At 41.1% G+C, this 16,027-nt stretch overlaps 2 protein-coding genes and 1 long non-coding RNA gene across 3 annotated transcripts; all 3 read left to right on the forward strand.

Annotated features, from left to right (window-relative positions):
* The first annotated feature begins 1,154 nt into the window (after window positions 1-1,154).
* LOC118789103 (beta-crystallin A2-like) lies at window positions 1,155-3,711 on the forward strand. Its single transcript, XM_036545419.1, has 4 exons — window positions 1,155-1,321; window positions 2,390-2,531; window positions 2,960-3,102; window positions 3,564-3,711. The coding sequence occupies exons 1-4, from the start codon at window positions 1,155-1,157 to the stop codon at window positions 3,709-3,711; spliced, it is 600 nt and encodes a 199-aa protein (XP_036401312.1).
* Window positions 3,712-5,516: 1,805 nt separating this feature from the next.
* On the forward strand, window positions 5,517-8,635 carry LOC118789285. The gene is made up of 3 exons (XR_005005452.1): window positions 5,517-5,575; window positions 6,889-6,930; window positions 7,085-8,635. It is a non-coding gene; the product is annotated as an uncharacterized LOC118789285 (long non-coding RNA).
* A 3,643-nt stretch (window positions 8,636-12,278) lies between these two features.
* On the forward strand, window positions 12,279-14,797 carry fev (FEV transcription factor, ETS family member). Its single transcript, XM_036545629.1, has 3 exons — window positions 12,279-12,327; window positions 12,905-12,976; window positions 14,259-14,797. The coding sequence occupies exons 1-3, from the start codon at window positions 12,279-12,281 to the stop codon at window positions 14,795-14,797; spliced, it is 660 nt and encodes a 219-aa protein (XP_036401522.1).
* Window positions 14,798-16,027: the final 1,230 nt, after the last annotated feature.

Here is a 16,027-nt window from a genome sequence, read left to right on the forward strand (position 1 = left end):
AGAGATAAGCTCAGCACAGAAGACTGCAGTGATGGACTGACAAAAGCAGAATCCACAGAATTATCTAAATCAAAGCCAGAGAGGCCGGCTCTGCCACTCATGCTGGTAAGAGTCTGTTTACTGCGGGGCTGTGGCCTCCAGGCCAGCTGGGTGTAGAGGCCTGCCATGGGTGTTAGACAGAGGAAGTGGCAGAAAACGGCATTGAACAGGCAATGCAGAGGAATCAGAGGCTTGAGCAGACAGCACAGGATTGAACTTGTCTCTTAACTTAAAAAACTTTTATTTTTTAGAAGGACAGTTAGGTTCGTAGTGCTTACATATGAATCTGAACCACCTGCATACATTTGCATCTATTTAATCGTTGCCGTGAACTCACGTCGGCTGTTTTTGGCAGGAGTTCCCTCTCGCTGTGGCGTGCTGTGGGAGTCGGCCGAGGCGCGCGGATGAATGTTTTGTCGGAGGCGGCGTCTGCCCTGTGGGCCCGGCAGAAAGGCCCTTGGAGTCCGCCTCTGGGGTTAATCTCCCAGAATGTCGCCATTATCTCCCTGTACCAATCAAACTGTTGTGTCAGTCTGTTGCCATTGTGGGGGGCTGCCCGTGGAGCGTGGGGCGCGGGCCATCGTTTCGATGAGTCAGTGAAACTGATCCCCCCGACAATGGGCCCCGCGAGCGGCCACAAAGGCACGGCTAATGCCCTTTCAGCTGGCTGCTGCTGAGTGTGCAGACCTTGTGCAAATTCTGCAGTAAACGAGGGGCCCGGCACTATAAAAACGCCAGCAAGCGGCTGGTCTCCGACATTGATTTTACTGGATCTGTCCCACTTCAGTACGTAAGTATCGTTCTGCCGCAGTGACAGTGTGAGCATCTGATTCCTGTGCACTGAGTACGACACCAGAAACCCACGTCAAAGCGGGGAGGGTTCCGCAGCGCTTAGCAGTGGCTAATCGCGCTCCGACCGTTTGATTGGAGAGCTCGTTCAGTATGAAATCGGGGCGTTCACCGTGCCCAGGAATCGATCTTCACTCCGTGAGCTTGGCCGTTTTTTTCCTCGCAAACTTCGCAATTTAAGTCTGCTGTTCCTCTCACCCCCCACCCCATCCTCCTCCCCCCGCCCCCCCCCCCCGGCAGTAGCGAGAACAGTGGCCGCCGCAACCATGAACCCGCAACAGATGGAACAGATGGGCCAGATGGGGAAGTTTCGAATCACGGTCTGGGAGGAGGAGAACTTCCAGGGCAAACGCTGCGAGTTCATGCTGGAGTGTCCCAACATCATGGAGAGGGGCTTCCGCAAGATCCGCTCCGTCAAGGTGGAGTGTGGCCCGTAAGTCTCCGCCCGGGTTCGAACCCCTCCGGGGGCAGTGCCGGTGTGCTGGGGTCAGGGTTTGGGCTGTGGACTCCTGAACAGGAGGTGGTAGGTTTAAGTTCCCTGCGGGACTCTGCTCAGCTGTGACAGATCAGTGCATTTCAGCAGAATGGTGCCAATAGGAGTATGCCTACAATGAAAAAATATCCCTGGATGACCTCTGATGTGATATAACAAGTAAGCTATGAATATAATATGATCACATATTTATATAATTAATACCATGCAATTGCATGGGTATATCATCTGAATAAGCCTGGAAAGATCTCTGTAATTTTTTTAGCTTCAGTCGTTAAGAACTAAAACTATTTTCATAGGATATCGAAGAAAGGTTTAGTCCAGAAAAAAACAAAGGCACTCATATTAATTTCAGTCAAACTCTATTTAGAGTGATCATTTCATAATGTAGTAAGTGTATTTACTTACTTTATAATCATATAAAGTAAGTAAATACACTTGCATTTTAAACAGGTGCTGTGCTTTAACGTGCTCCTCAGTTACATAGGACTGTGTGCTGGTGCAGGGATGTAACCGCTGTGCATGCTGGGATTGCGTGAATGGTTAGCGCAGAGTCAGTGGGGGATTAGCGGGGATCTGCCTGCTATTCAGGCCCAGAATCCCCTGGTAGTGTGCGTTGGAAAGGCCCTGCGCCTGACCTGCCCAGCAGCGGGAGACTAATGACCTGATAATGGCTCTTTAGAGCACGCTGAAAGGCAGAGCATGTGATGTTTGCTTTAGCCATTGTACTCTGAACCGTGCCACTCTCCTCCACAGCCTTCTGTCTCTGCTGTTTACCATTTCATCTTGACATCTCTCTCTCTCCCTTTTGCTCTCTCTCTATCTTTCTATTTCTCTCTATATATGTTTCTCTCTCCTTCACACTCTCTCTACCACTCACTCACTCTATCTCTCTCTTGCTCCCTCTCTCCTCTTCTCCCCCCCCCCCTCTCTCTCCCTCTCTCACCCCCTCTCTCACCCTCTCTCTCTCACCCTCTCTCTCTCTCTCTCTCCCTCTCTCTCTCTTAGCTGGGTGGGGTATGAGTACCCTGAGTTCCAGGGGCAGCAGTTTATCCTGGAGAAGGGCGACTATCCGTGCTACGAAGCCTGGAGCGGTAACTGCGGCTACAGAACTGAGCACATGCTCTCCTTCAGACCAATCAAATGTGCTGTAAGTCACCCCTCAGACCAATCAAATGTGCTGTAAGTCACCCTTCAGACCAATCAAATGTGCTGTAAGTCACCCCTCAGACCAATCAAATGTGCTGTAAGTTGCTGTCAGCTGAAAAAATTTTTTTTTTCATTTTTATTGTGGAAATCCTTTAACAAATACATGAAGGAACCTCTTCTCTGATCTGCCCTGCACTGTGGGACACCCTGTGCTCTCACCTCATTGACTCAGCTTCAGCTGGTATTTGGCACAGTGCCTTCTCTGATCCAACCGCCAAATCTAAAGAAAACTATTTTCTTTTTGTTACTGATGACTCCCAAACATGACAAGGGGCAGAGGGTGTGGCGGTTTCTCTGTCAAACGTGTGACATCATGTGAGTGTGCTCACTGACCCGGGCTTTCCGTGCCTCCTCCCCACCCCTCCACAGAACCACAGTGACAGCAAGGTGACTCTGTATGAGTGCCAAGACTTCCAGGGACGCAAGTTCGAAATGTGCGACGACTACCCCTCCTTGCAGGCCATGGGCTGGTGTAACAAGGAGGTTCCTTCCATCAAAGTCAATTCCGGAGCGTAAGTCAAACCTTCATGTGACCGTCCTGCCGGTGACACCTTTCGCTAATCACAAATATCCACACTTTTGACCCCGTGGATAACAGATGAACCACCCATACTGACATGCCCAATGGCTCTCTGCAGGGTCATTGTATAATACACCTGGCCCAGCAGTAGGCTTAACATTTAATCAGTTTCTGATATGACTCACCTCAGAGCACAGTACACAGTATATGGGTCAATTGCCAAATATTTGTCGTGCACGGGGCTCATGAGATTGTCCTGTCAGATTGATCGTATTGCCTGAATTAACAGAATAGTGACAGTGGTTTTAATTAAAACATCTGTCTTTTGTGTGTGTAAAGTATTTCATGAATTTCCTGCAATGCCATTAAAAAAGGATGGTGCCAAAAAGTGCAGCCCGCTGCTCATTGGTGGACTTTTCTGAGTGAAAAATAACCCTGCCCCTCTCTTCACAGCTGGGTAGCCTACCAGTTCCCCGGTTACCGTGGATACCAGTACATCCTGGAGCGAGACAGACACCAAGGAGAGTACAGAAACTACAATGAGTACGGCACCCAGGCCCACACCAATCAGATCCAATCCATGCGCAGAATTCAGCACTAAGTCCAACCTGATTTCTCCCCTCACGGTCATCATGTACCTAACATGGTATAACATGTATTAAAATAGGCAATAAAGGCTTTATTCAAACTATGGAAAAGAGTGCTTGTGGCCATTCCTTGCTTTCGATAAGTCCCTCCCGAGCTCAAGACACGGACCTGCCAAACGAATGTTGCCGTGAGAGCTGGCAAATAAAAAAAAAAAGAAAGAAAGAAAGAAAAAAAAAACCTGCCGCAACTGCTCGTACTGTTGCCCCCACACCAGTTAATCAAGTCAAAGCGATTTCTAAACCAAAACGAACCAACATGCCAACTATCTGGAATATTCTAGCTTTGAGTATCCGTACAGAGTCTATTCTTTGTATCTAGTGACAAAGAGAGGTTGCATTGTTGGTAAGTTCATTACCATGAGAAAATTTAAACTTAATCAGCATTTTGTTCATGTTAGGAATAGGATGTATATTGTTCCTGTCAGATTGTACTTTATTACCAATAAACAAGAGCACGAGATCACTGTTGCTAGTGTTTCTACCCTTTGTTATTACAATGTTATATATGCTTTGTGCATTCCAATCCTAACTTAGGGGTGGAGCAGTACTGTAGACTGCATTTCAACAGTGTCATTTTATGTCTAAACATTAGAGTCATTAGACAGATATTGAGTGGTCGAGGAAGCTCTTCACTGATTCTATGAATTTTTATTATTTCACTTCACTGAAAAAATCTAAATCTCTCTTTAAATAGAACCATGACAATTTCTCCTATAATCTCTTAGAAGGAAAATGTATCTTAAAATTTAAAGCATTTCAATATATAATTTGATATAAAATTCTGAGAATCTATTGCAAAAACAAATTTAATGATTTAGCCTGATGTAATAAACCTGTACCTGCATGTTAATTAATTCACATCAGTCAGTTTTTTGTGCTCATAAAGTTTATTATATTTCCTGCCCGTGGTATTCAGTTTTTTGATGAAAGCATTGTTCCTATTTGAGACGACCACAGAGTCATTCCGTCTGAGTATATGAAGGCCTCCCCCACTCAGAATCTATTTACATTCATATTGTTTCAGACTCAGGATCACGCATACCCACTCACCTGCGACTTCTGATGTAGCCTAATAAAGAAATCAGGCACAACAGTCGCAGACCTATGGGTGGAATACGTTGGAGGATGTGCCAGGTTGCGGTTTGGCATGTTTTCGTCCAATGAGCTGTCCACGGTTCTGAACCACCCAAATGTTGGCTTCAGGATTGTGAGTTGAGTAGGGAATCCGGTTGTCACGAGTATACCTACCTATTCATTATTTGTCAATATTTATTTAACTCTTTAAGGCTCATTTAAACTGTTGGAGCTCATAGCGATGTGGTCGTTAATATGGTTATGGAATGCCCCCCCCCCCCCCCCGTCCTAGGCTGATCAGAAACATAAATTACTGGACCCTTGTCAGGTGGTTCCCTGAGATGAAAGCACGTGGCGTGTATAGAGTGCTGCTGCATTGGTTGCGTTCAGGCGGCCGCAGGTGTGTTCGCGTTGGAGCGCGTTAGTTTAACATCCTGCTCTGAATCCGTGTCCTGGTTCGCGTGGAGAGGAAGTGTTCTCTCCGCGTGTATTCCCCCTGCACACGCATGCATCGAGTCCGGCATCAGCCACAGCAAAGAACTTGCAAAAAACACGTTCCCACACCCTGTCCAGGATCTCCTGATAAATGTTCAACTATACACACCTTTCACAAATAGACTCTTCTAACCCGACAGATTAAAACGGCTGCACAGAACAGGAGCTGTTTGACATACTGCAACTGCACCGATCGGGCGGCATGGAGGAGAATGTACTATTCTTGGTATGATTTGAAGCCACAAAAAGGTAAGTTCGGTAATCTAACTACAGACAATTGTTAACATAGTTATTTTTTAAGATCGAATCCATGGTTTTCAAAGAGTTTAAAATGCCTGCAAATGTTTTTGCTGGTTCAAATATTTTTGACGAGAGGTATATTTTCCGGTCAGTGGGTGGTGGTCTCTATTAGCGTGTAACTGAGCATCACGGGAGTGAAAAAGCTTCGTCAGTCTATTGACAGTACCCTGAATCACTGGCAATTCCGTGACAACTTTAACTCAGCTTCTCAGAATAAAAACGCAAATGGAAAATAGCTATTGATCATTGAGAGAATCAATACTGCAATCGTGGTAAATACAGTTACAGCTCAATATGCTGTTCCCTGAAGGTACAGAGGAGGCACGGACACATTTAGGAATTTAAAAAAGTAAAATTATAAAGTTAAGATAAAAGCAAAGACCAGAATGTTGGGAGGAGCAAAATGGAAAGAAACAATGAAACTAGTCCTCTATTTTTGGTCATTTTTCAGTTATAGTTTCACTGAGTAGGCCCATGTCTTAAAATTAAAGCAAATTAAAGCACAAATATGACGTCAAACATAACCTGAAAACTGTCGTGCTTTCTAGGCTTGTTTTAAGTTGCCTGCGCTATGTTTAAAAACACAGGCAGCTAAAGCAAGTCTGGGACGCAGGAGACGACCGCAGCACGACGGACGCAGCGGTATGGGAGGATCTTAGCATGACAAGACGAACCCGCGCCTCCTTTGTTGTTGGCGGAAGTACGAGTGAAAATTAACACATTTTTTAAAATCAGATAAAAAAAAACTTTCTGAATTAATGTAAAAATTCTGTGAATGCTATTCGGACCGCACTGTTTATTTCAATTTTAACTCAGTACCGGTTCCAAGATTATGAGAAATAATCACGCTCATTTATTCCCTAGTGCCCAGTACAACCGATAAGAGTGAGTTTCATAATATTTAAAGAGAAATCATATCACTCCTCGGCCTTATCTTCTCCGCTCCCTTTATCTCGCCCGGCTGGGAACAGGAAGACCGATGAAGAAATATTACCAGTAGAAATATCATAACAGATGCTTTATTTTAATATCGCCTTGATGTATAAAAAAACAGACTATTCTGGCAAATTCTCAGGGATGCAGAACACACATGACTTGATTAATCAACATTGTAATTACAGCAGTGTGAAGCAAAAAAAAAAGATGTCATCCTCGGAAGAAAATTGTAAAAACTAGTAAATTTGCCCACCCATAGACTCAATGCAAAACAACACAGGGCGCAATCTATGTTTGAAGTTAATGAATAAAATCATTTTTTCCAGACACGGTGCGGTGGTTTATTTCCTGGTGCTGCTATATATGAGGTTTGTGTCTTTTGGCATTATTTTAATTATGATTTGTTTTTCAAATATTAAAAATATTACATCTTTATAATAGAAAGGATAAAACGATAGCTTTGTTTTTAATCCTTTTAAAACTTTATTTTTTGTTTATTTTATTTTTGGTGTAATCCTGCAGACTGACGTGCAGCGCATCGAAGTCAAGCCGGATCACCTGCATGACGTCCTTCGAATAGCGCCGCTGATTGGTTAAAGATGCGGACCGTTGAGTTGTGATATTCTTTTCATTTACGAAATTGATGTTAATAAAATTTTTTATTATTTCAGCGACGATTTCCCCGCAAGAGAGTAACGCTACGAGACCTTATCTAAAAATAATGGAAACAATTAAAATAGTAATAGTAATTTTTATATACATGCTCTAACTTAATATTAATGTAACCATTAATATACTTAATATAACTTGATATTAATTGAAACAGAAATACCAGAAACACAGTCAGACGTTGGAAAAATGAAATTAAGAAGACAAGACTGGATCGTGAGGTGGAGGAAACGAACGGAGGTTATGAGCGTACAGACGGAAGGCCTGGCGTACCTGCTGCTGGACTGGCCTCTGTAGGTGAAACTGTAAATACCTCACTTCCTCTTCAAATGCCAAAACCACATTTTATATTTATGAAAATCAAAAAATATATTTTTATCAGTCAACAACAAAATTATAATACTCTACCCTCAAGTTATGAAGTTAAGTTTTTAAATCTTGAATGATCTGGCTGCAGAATCTGTAAACACTCTGTTCTGAAAGCCAAACCGCAGACAGGTGAGACAGAAGGGCCGGAAGGAGCATCACCTGCCGGGGTAAGAACACAGGAATCCCTGCTGCATCACACCATATTCTACCAGGGTCTCAAATATATTGCAGTATTTGCTTTTCTGCTTCTGTTCTGTCAGTTTTACTTTCTATAGAACTTCCCCTCACAGAGGCAAATAACATCTATCATCTATATATCTACGTGTATATACACACACGCACACACACACACACACACACACACAGTACCTCTGATTAGCATTAGTTATATATAGGGTAATTTATCAGAGGCACTGAACTCAGTGTTTTAGAGTAGCATTGGAAATCTGTCTCTTTAAAAGTTAATAGAGAATTTCAGCTTTGCAACAGCAGAGAAAAAAAGCATGAGAATGCAACAATTCCCTGGCCCTGATTTGCTGGCCAATCAACTGAGCATTGGTTGGGGGCGGGGCTCTTTGCTTTTTAAATTCCTTCCCATGGCCTCATTTTTGTGTGTATTGATGGATATGACAGAGAGGGAGCATGGTTTAGCAACAGCACTGCTACAGGGAAGCTGAAAGCTAAAGAATTGTGTAGAATATGGGCTATGGGAGTAGGTTTTGCTGGGAAGGGTTGGCACCTGTAGGAGGGGCTCATTAGTGCTGCTGCCCCACCCTAAGGAGGGCTCTGGGCAGGCAGCAGAAGCCCACAGCCCTGATGTGCTGATCCAGCTGATGAAAGGCGGGGTGGATGGTCAACTAGCCTTTACCACGGAGTAATGCCTCTACAACTGCGGATGTGAGCTTGTGCTACACATGGGTGTTTAATGGTGAAGGCTCAGAGCTGATAAATGCCGCCTGTAGTGTTTACAGGCACAGTTAACTTAATATAGCCAGTGTGCTAAGGGTACTTTATATCTGGAATGTGTTTAGACAGAAGTCCACATTTGAAGAAGCAGCTCTCCCTTGTGCCTGAACTGGAGGTGATTCTAAAGTTAAGCACAATGGCATGGAACTGAGGCCTATTTCTTGGTTACATGATTTGGTCTGACTTATCCAGTTTGGTTTCTTGGTTTCTGTGTCCTTCCAAAAGCTTTTAAAGAAAGTTCATTTGATGGGGTTTGATATTGCTCACAAATCCAAAGGTGAAGCACACCTATGAGTTGAGGCAGCTCTTAAGTATTTTTTTCTTAAATAACATGGCATTCTACATGTGGATGCAAAAATGAAGCAAGGTTACAAATGGCAAAATTGAAATTTTCATGACTCTTTAAAGTTAAGAGAAAGCATCTGAGTAACGGTGCATGTAAAATCATTTTTACTTGAATAACATGTTTCAGAGGCCCCAAACTGAAGAGTGAATGACTTTTCTTTCTTGATCAGGAAGTGCATGTCAAAAAGTTCAAATATAAAATTGAATTCAGATGTACATTTGGCTAGGATAAATGACTGAACGCAGACAAGCTCCTGTCATTATAATTAGTTGGCAGTGATCATGATGAACTGAATGAAAAATGGGTATGGGAGATTTTATATATATACTTATATATATATAAGTTGTGAGCATTTATATGGTTTACTCTCATTCAGTTACTTAACACTGCCATGGCAACACATATTACACTCATTAGGAGCAGTAAGATCATAGACAGGGGACAACCAGAAACATGCTTACTGACCATCTAACTAAAGAACGGTGCTAAAAATTGAATATTAGTTTCACTGTTGACGATTCCTGACAACAGTTCTTTGATCATTTTAATTTTACAAATTCAGAAGGGTAACACCTTTCATCATTGAAATGTACTTTTGGTTCCTAAAAATGACCTGTAAGTCATATTAGATTACATCAGGTTTTATTCAGGGTTTGGAATATCAGATGAAGACTCTTCAATATGGAGCCAAAGTCAGCTTCCGCCTCCTAAACCTAAAAATGACTAACAAACATTTTAGAAGGAGAACGTAAAAACGTTTCACTCATACAGCGTCTAAACCTCAGGCTGACTTTTATTTTTGCTGCATCTGAAAAATTTGTCATCTAGTGAAACTTTTCTGTGTGGGGTCATGTTGTTTCTTATCAGATATGGCAGCATGCCAGATCGAACACAAATTTTAATTTCATTGTCGGCAGCTGTGTGTTAAATTGGTAGTTCAATTGTTGCAATGACAAAAGGACAGCTGCAGTGACCTGTTCCATGGATCAGAGACAAAGGATTGCCAGCATTATGCATGAGGGTGTGGCATAACTGCAATATAGAGGACAAAAAACATGCCCAGGGTCTGACTCACATAGCTGGTATATATTAATAATTTATATCAGAACAGGAACACAATCCAATTGACCAATTATATTAACTTTTATGGATTCTGAATTTTTTGTGTTATATTTTATTGAACCATTTCCTAAATTATTTACTCTGTTTATCTGTGTGTGTGTGGCCTAACCCATGGTACAATATATGGGTATAGCAGCTTGGCGAACATTAGCCTGGTAGCTAACAATACTGTATATTAGCTTGTACAGATCACCTTGATTTATCTAGCTTGTTCACCAAAATAAATCTGTCCTTTTATAAATTCTGACTCTGTGCCTCATTTCAAGTCTTCGGTTGAGAACTGCCCATCTAGCCAGCTGTGTGAAGTGACGAGCTGTAGGTGACGCACAGGTACGCCAGCTCTCACCTGCCCGGTTGATGTGCATGGCGGAGCAGCTGCTCTGAATGTGTGATAGAGCAATACATAGCAGGAAGGTTCATTTTTATTATCATTCAGAAAAATTATGTAAGCACATTGGAAAAAAAGATAAATCATCATTTTTATTAGTGACAAGCAAAGATGTCAACCTCACCTGAAAATCAAAATGAACCTGGAAATAGCTGAGAGGTTATAAATGTTTCTACAGTGTTCTAAAATGTTTTTTTTTCCTTACTGTGAAGTGTCTACATACATATCTCTGAATTACTGAGAACAGCTACTCTATGTGGAAAGTCATGCCATTCATTACAGGAAGTTGGCAATTGGCTCATCAGAGCTATTCTCCCCCTGCTCACTCCACTAAATATAGGTACATTTACATTTTTGACTATAATAGCAAACAGCTATTATAAATGTTAAACATTTTTCACAGACACATTCTGCAAGTTCAGTGTGGCATTTAGCACCAGTACACAATCTGACCATGAATATACACTTCTGAAACAAATTACGCATGCCCCCCCTCCCTGCTCTACGATATTCAGATTTATAATATTTACTTGGAATATTTGGATGGTTCGTTTTTTTGATGAAATGGAAAATGTTTTTATGGAGACAAATGTTCAGTCCTCAAATACTTATAGAAGGCCTTAAAAGGCTTCCAGAGCTCTGATGTTTAGGCTGATAATTAGGCTGAAAATAATGCAGCATTTTCATCATGTTTTCCTGCACAGTACAACTGATTCATACCAATAGCTAGCACCCACCCTTTTGAAAGGAAAAGGGGTAGGAGTGACAGGCCCTCCCCATTTGCTGAACTGGCTTATCTACAAACATATTAAACAATAGAAAGCATCAACTGCACCCCTACAAATGGTAATCATAAAAAACCTACACAGTAGTAAGGTAGGCCTCAGAACATGGCTGCCATTTTCAGGAATCCAGTTTATCTGAAACAGGGGAACTCACTCTGGAGAGACCAGTATGACATTAGTTGTGAGATTTGCTTTGTGCATGACTTTCATAGGGTTTAAGATTACACATTAAATCAAATACTGTTCAGAACAGGTCAGAATGTGGTTAATTCCCCAAACCTGTCCTTTACTGTAGGATCATTACCTCAAAACACCATGAAATCATAGCAAAAATCAATGCATTCAAATAATCCTACATAAAGTCATGAGGATGGAGCCGTTGCAGCGAGGGTCTTTGAGTTGGCTATAAGGGACGCTGCCACAATTATTCTGCCATCACTGATGCGTTCAGTGCGGCTCTGAGGTGCCAGTGGCGTCAGTGCTGTAAGAAACATTTCACGCATCCACCAACGACGTAGTATTTCCTCAGCATATGGTCTCAAGTCAATAACATCGTTTCACTTTGGTGGCGCATGATAACCAGCCGTAAATGCAAGGCCTGGAGATGCAGTTTAATTGTTTTGTAAGATGCACTGAAGCATGATTCTGAAGGTAAATATTTTACTCCATATATAGGTGCCGGAAGATTTTGTTTGCGAAGAGTTAAAAAGGCGGAAAACTAAGCGGATCTGCGCGGGTTTCCATGTCAAACACTCCAATTCTCCATAGAAACTCCGATCTTAACGCGTAAACTTTATTAAACCCCGATGGAGGGTTGATAAGGCGGAATTTCTATCGGAACCTTATTATTGTGAGGACAGGGCAGGATGACAGAGGTAAATTGCTCTTTTAATTAAAGCAATGCACCAAAGGAAATTGCTGTCTGAATATTGTCTCAGAGATGGGGCTAGTGACTGTTGCCTGGAAACTTCAATCTGTTTCACATTTATTCCAGATCATACTGCTGAGATAAACTTTAATAAAAATCGCGCCCCGGAATGAAAGTCGGCCCTTTCTGATCAAACAGCCACAATGAAACCGAACTGCGGAGGAAACCTTATGTTTAACATGTATCTCTCAGGTAGACGTCTCGTTTTGTCTATTTAAAATTGGGTATATTACTCTAAATGGCTGTATAACCAAAGGAAAAAGCTGTAGCCTTCGGTTGACAGTGGCAGCGCACCGACGATCGCATTGCTTTTTCAACCTGCCATTGGAACACCTCTCGTCTTTTGTCGGAAATCGGATTTCCTTTTTCCTGAACGCGTTTCCTGGCTTCACCGGTGAAGCGCGGGAGAAAAACGGAAAATGCATTATAACACCGGCTCGAGGAGCGAAACTGTAATGCGCTGCCACGATGCATTTGAACATTTAAATCGCATATTGCGTACTTTTGAACTGAAGAGGACGAAATAACACCTGCGTCACTTTACAGATATTAGCCTATTTAATCCTTACATTCATAATTACGCATTATCCATTATAAACTTGGACAAAAATTAATTCTGAACATAGAGTGCAATATTTATGAGACAGCAACCAAGAAATGTAGCTAGTTATTAATACTTGTTTTGGCTCTGTATGATGAATTGTTTTAGACCAGAAATTGTAATATGAAGTCATCATCAAAATGACTTAAAAACAAATTTTCTTTTCAGATCCAACAGAAAATTTTTTGAAAGAGGGAAAAGGTTCGTCATGGAATCCTATTAACACCGGGGTACAGAAAGGTAAGATGGAATTTTATTTATATTAAAATATAACACCTTGAAATGTTATACCCTAATGTGGCGGCAGTAAATCGCTTTTAATTCCACCGGCACAGACAGCAGAGGGTTCATAATTTTATTAAGTGTTTGACGTTTAATTTTGAACATTTCAAATTATTTTAGGCAAATTCACTGAATGTATTAAAATGAATAGTAATGAATCATAATAGTAAATCTTACTAGCCCATTGTCAGTAATATAAATGTGCGATATACACATCACTGCATCTTCAGCAGCTATAGAAGCTGCTCCAAATTCTATTTTTAATATAATGTCCACTATCGTCGAGATACATTATATGAAATTATTTTAGTCTAAATCATCTAATTTTGCAATCTAATAATAATAATAATAATAATAATAATAATAATAAATAATAATAATAATAATTTTAAATAAAGTACTGTTGAGAATACGAAACAGCCAACAATTCAGATGCCTAATAAACGAAAATATTCATATAATTCTAATATTCAATATTATTCGGAACCTGAAAATTATTTATATGATTATAACTTGTAGCACCAAATATGTCTCTGCAAAAAGTGCCATGCAGAAATTCCATTCCTCTGCCTTCCTTAATTTTAAAGTTCCTAGTGTAATTTCATATTCTACCTGCAGTTTGGCCGATAGCGGCATTCTTGCACATCTATCACTATAGGATATCCCGTTTGATTTCCATTTTTCATCATGGTTCAGGGACTTTTTTGATGAGACTTTATGGTTCTGATTCTGAACTAAATTGTAGTCGTGTGATTACATTTTTATTGGTAGTTATTTACGTCACGTCACGTATCCATTGTTGTTTTCTTACGGAATGGGAGATTTATATCCATGTGATAATAATACCAAGGAATTAATATCAATTCATTATGGAGATTATTTTCATATATTTCAATGAGAAATTGAGCTGAATATGGCACGGATATTTCAGATTTGTGAACTACTTTAAATTTCAATCAAAACAATTTTTGCGTTGTATGTTTGAAATTGTTAATCCCATGAAGTCTTTTCCAGTAGGCCTACAACTGACTCCGATAAAACGACATTTTTGCTTTAGAACATTATGCGTTTGATAAAACATGATTATGAGTAGTACTTAAATTTCCATGTACAAGGGATGTTGCCACACAACAAATATACCGCAAATGTCATACTGTTATAAACTAGCTTCAATTATAACGTTAATTCATTTCCAAGAAGACGACTCGATGTCCATGTTTCCCCCCGTAACGCAATCTAGGCAGCGGTCAAATTCAGCTCTGGCAGTTTCTGCTCGAACTCCTGTCCGACAGCTCCAACATGACCTGCATCGCCTGGGAAGGAACTAACGGGGAATTCAAGCTCATTGACCCCGACGAGGTGGCCCGGCGATGGGGCGAGCGGAAAAGCAAACCCAACATGAACTACGACAAACTGAGCCGCGCTCTGCGCTACTACTACGACAAAAACATCATGACCAAGGTCCACGGAAAGCGTTATGCCTACAAGTTCGATTTCCACGGCCTCGCCCAGGTGTGTCAACCCTCATCTACCGAACACGCTCTTTATAAATTTCAGAGCAATTTCGCTCCCATCCCGTTTTCGGGGATATCAAAGCTCAACCTTGTGGCGCCCGGCGTCGGTCCCTCCGGGTTCTCGTACTGGCCCGGCTCCCCTCCCACCCTCTACCACGGCCACAACCTGCAACCCCCGGGCCCGTTTGGAGCCGTGTCTGCATCGCACATCAGCTGCGTCAACAACATCAACAATTTGAATAACATAAATAACCCGTACAACTGAACTGCTCAGTCGGCTTTGTGCATATAACGGCGACTTAAAGAAAGCTATAACAATTGTTACGTGCTGTGCTTTGATCTCATATGATAATACAGCCTTAAATTCAGTAGATCCTTTGGCAATCTCCACAAAGGGGACATTCCGCTTTAAAGATCTACATCTTCCATTCCTTTTCCAATGTTCGAACGCAACTGTGGGCGATACACGCGAATAATTATAAATGTTAAAATAATACATTCTGACGTTACAGTTATTACGCATTCTAAGATGCACAATGGATTATTTTTGCTGTCAACTTGATAAATACCAAGAGGGCCATAGCTACCGTGTTTAAAAAGCAAAATGATACTCAGATGACAGACGAGCGGTAACGTGTGCTCGCTGCGCCCTCTGGTGATATGATATGAGGGTTTAGGAATCTGTGGACAATAATTGAACGTCTTAGGGTTCTAATTGCAATATGTTAACGATAAACAAGAGCACCCTTTAAAATGCCAGCTTATTACTGTGTTCATTTTTACGGCAGCGTAGTGTCGATTGTAACGGGTTGCCATTTGAAGTAAATTTGTCTGAATTTGAAGAAAGGCAGTGTTTTTTATGTTTCCTCTGATGTCTGACATGAATATTGGCAGGTTGGAGAGTAATCTAGGATCGTCAGACCTTGGCTTCTGTAACACAATGACCATATTATCTGTATCCACAGACAAGTTTTTTTTTGCATGCAAAGACAAATCTATCTTGTGCTATTTATTTGCAGTAACGAAAGTCACGTTTGTATTTACTGCTGGGATGCACTGGAAATAAAATAAACCTCTGGATTACCCCCACCATCAAACTGCAGACAAATAATTAAAATTTTGAGGTAAAAATATGTTAAAATTGACACACTTAATTTTGCACATTACTAATTTTTTCATTGCTCACAAAAGCAATGCAGTGTTATCATACATGATATTGAATAGAAATGATAATTAATATATTTTCCTATATTTAAAATGTGTACGTCATTATACATGTAAATATTTGCCATTTCATATGTGTAAATGCATGCATGCATTGTGTAATGTGTATCACCACTATAAATGATAATTATGCATATAGTTACATATGGAAGTGGCATTTGTAATGTATGACATCATTTGGCCATCCTACATGTTCTGTTCTTCATTAGACATTGTATTTGACTGTACATATTCCTTTCCAAACGGGAGGTTATCAATGTGGCGGCAGCGG

This window comes from Megalops cyprinoides, chromosome 14 (assembly GCF_013368585.1).
Source record: "Megalops cyprinoides isolate fMegCyp1 chromosome 14, fMegCyp1.pri, whole genome shotgun sequence".
Lineage (NCBI taxonomy): Eukaryota > Metazoa > Chordata > Actinopteri > Elopiformes > Megalopidae > Megalops > Megalops cyprinoides.

What these genes read in the sequence shown, in the direction of transcription:
- LOC118789103 (XM_036545419.1), top strand. Translation starts at nt 1,155, where the DNA reads ATGAACCCGCAACAGATGGAACAGATGGGCCAGATGGGGAAGTTTCGA. An exon ending in GTCAAGGTGGAGTGTGGCCC is followed by an intron (nt 1,322 to 2,389) that starts GTAAGTCTCCGC and finishes TCTCTCTCTTAG; the next exon opens with CTGGGTGGGGTATGAGTACC. An exon ending in ATCAAAGTCAATTCCGGAGC is followed by an intron (nt 3,103 to 3,563) that starts GTAAGTCAAACC and finishes CTCTCTTCACAG; the next exon opens with CTGGGTAGCCTACCAGTTCC.
- fev (XM_036545629.1), top strand. Translation starts at nt 12,279, where the DNA reads ATGAAACCGAACTGCGGAGGAAACCTTATGTTTAACATGTATCTCTCA. An exon ending in GTTTAACATGTATCTCTCAG is followed by an intron (nt 12,328 to 12,904) that starts GTAGACGTCTCG and finishes TTTTCTTTTCAG; the next exon opens with ATCCAACAGAAAATTTTTTG. An exon ending in TAACACCGGGGTACAGAAAG is followed by an intron (nt 12,977 to 14,258) that starts GTAAGATGGAAT and finishes AACGCAATCTAG; the next exon opens with GCAGCGGTCAAATTCAGCTC.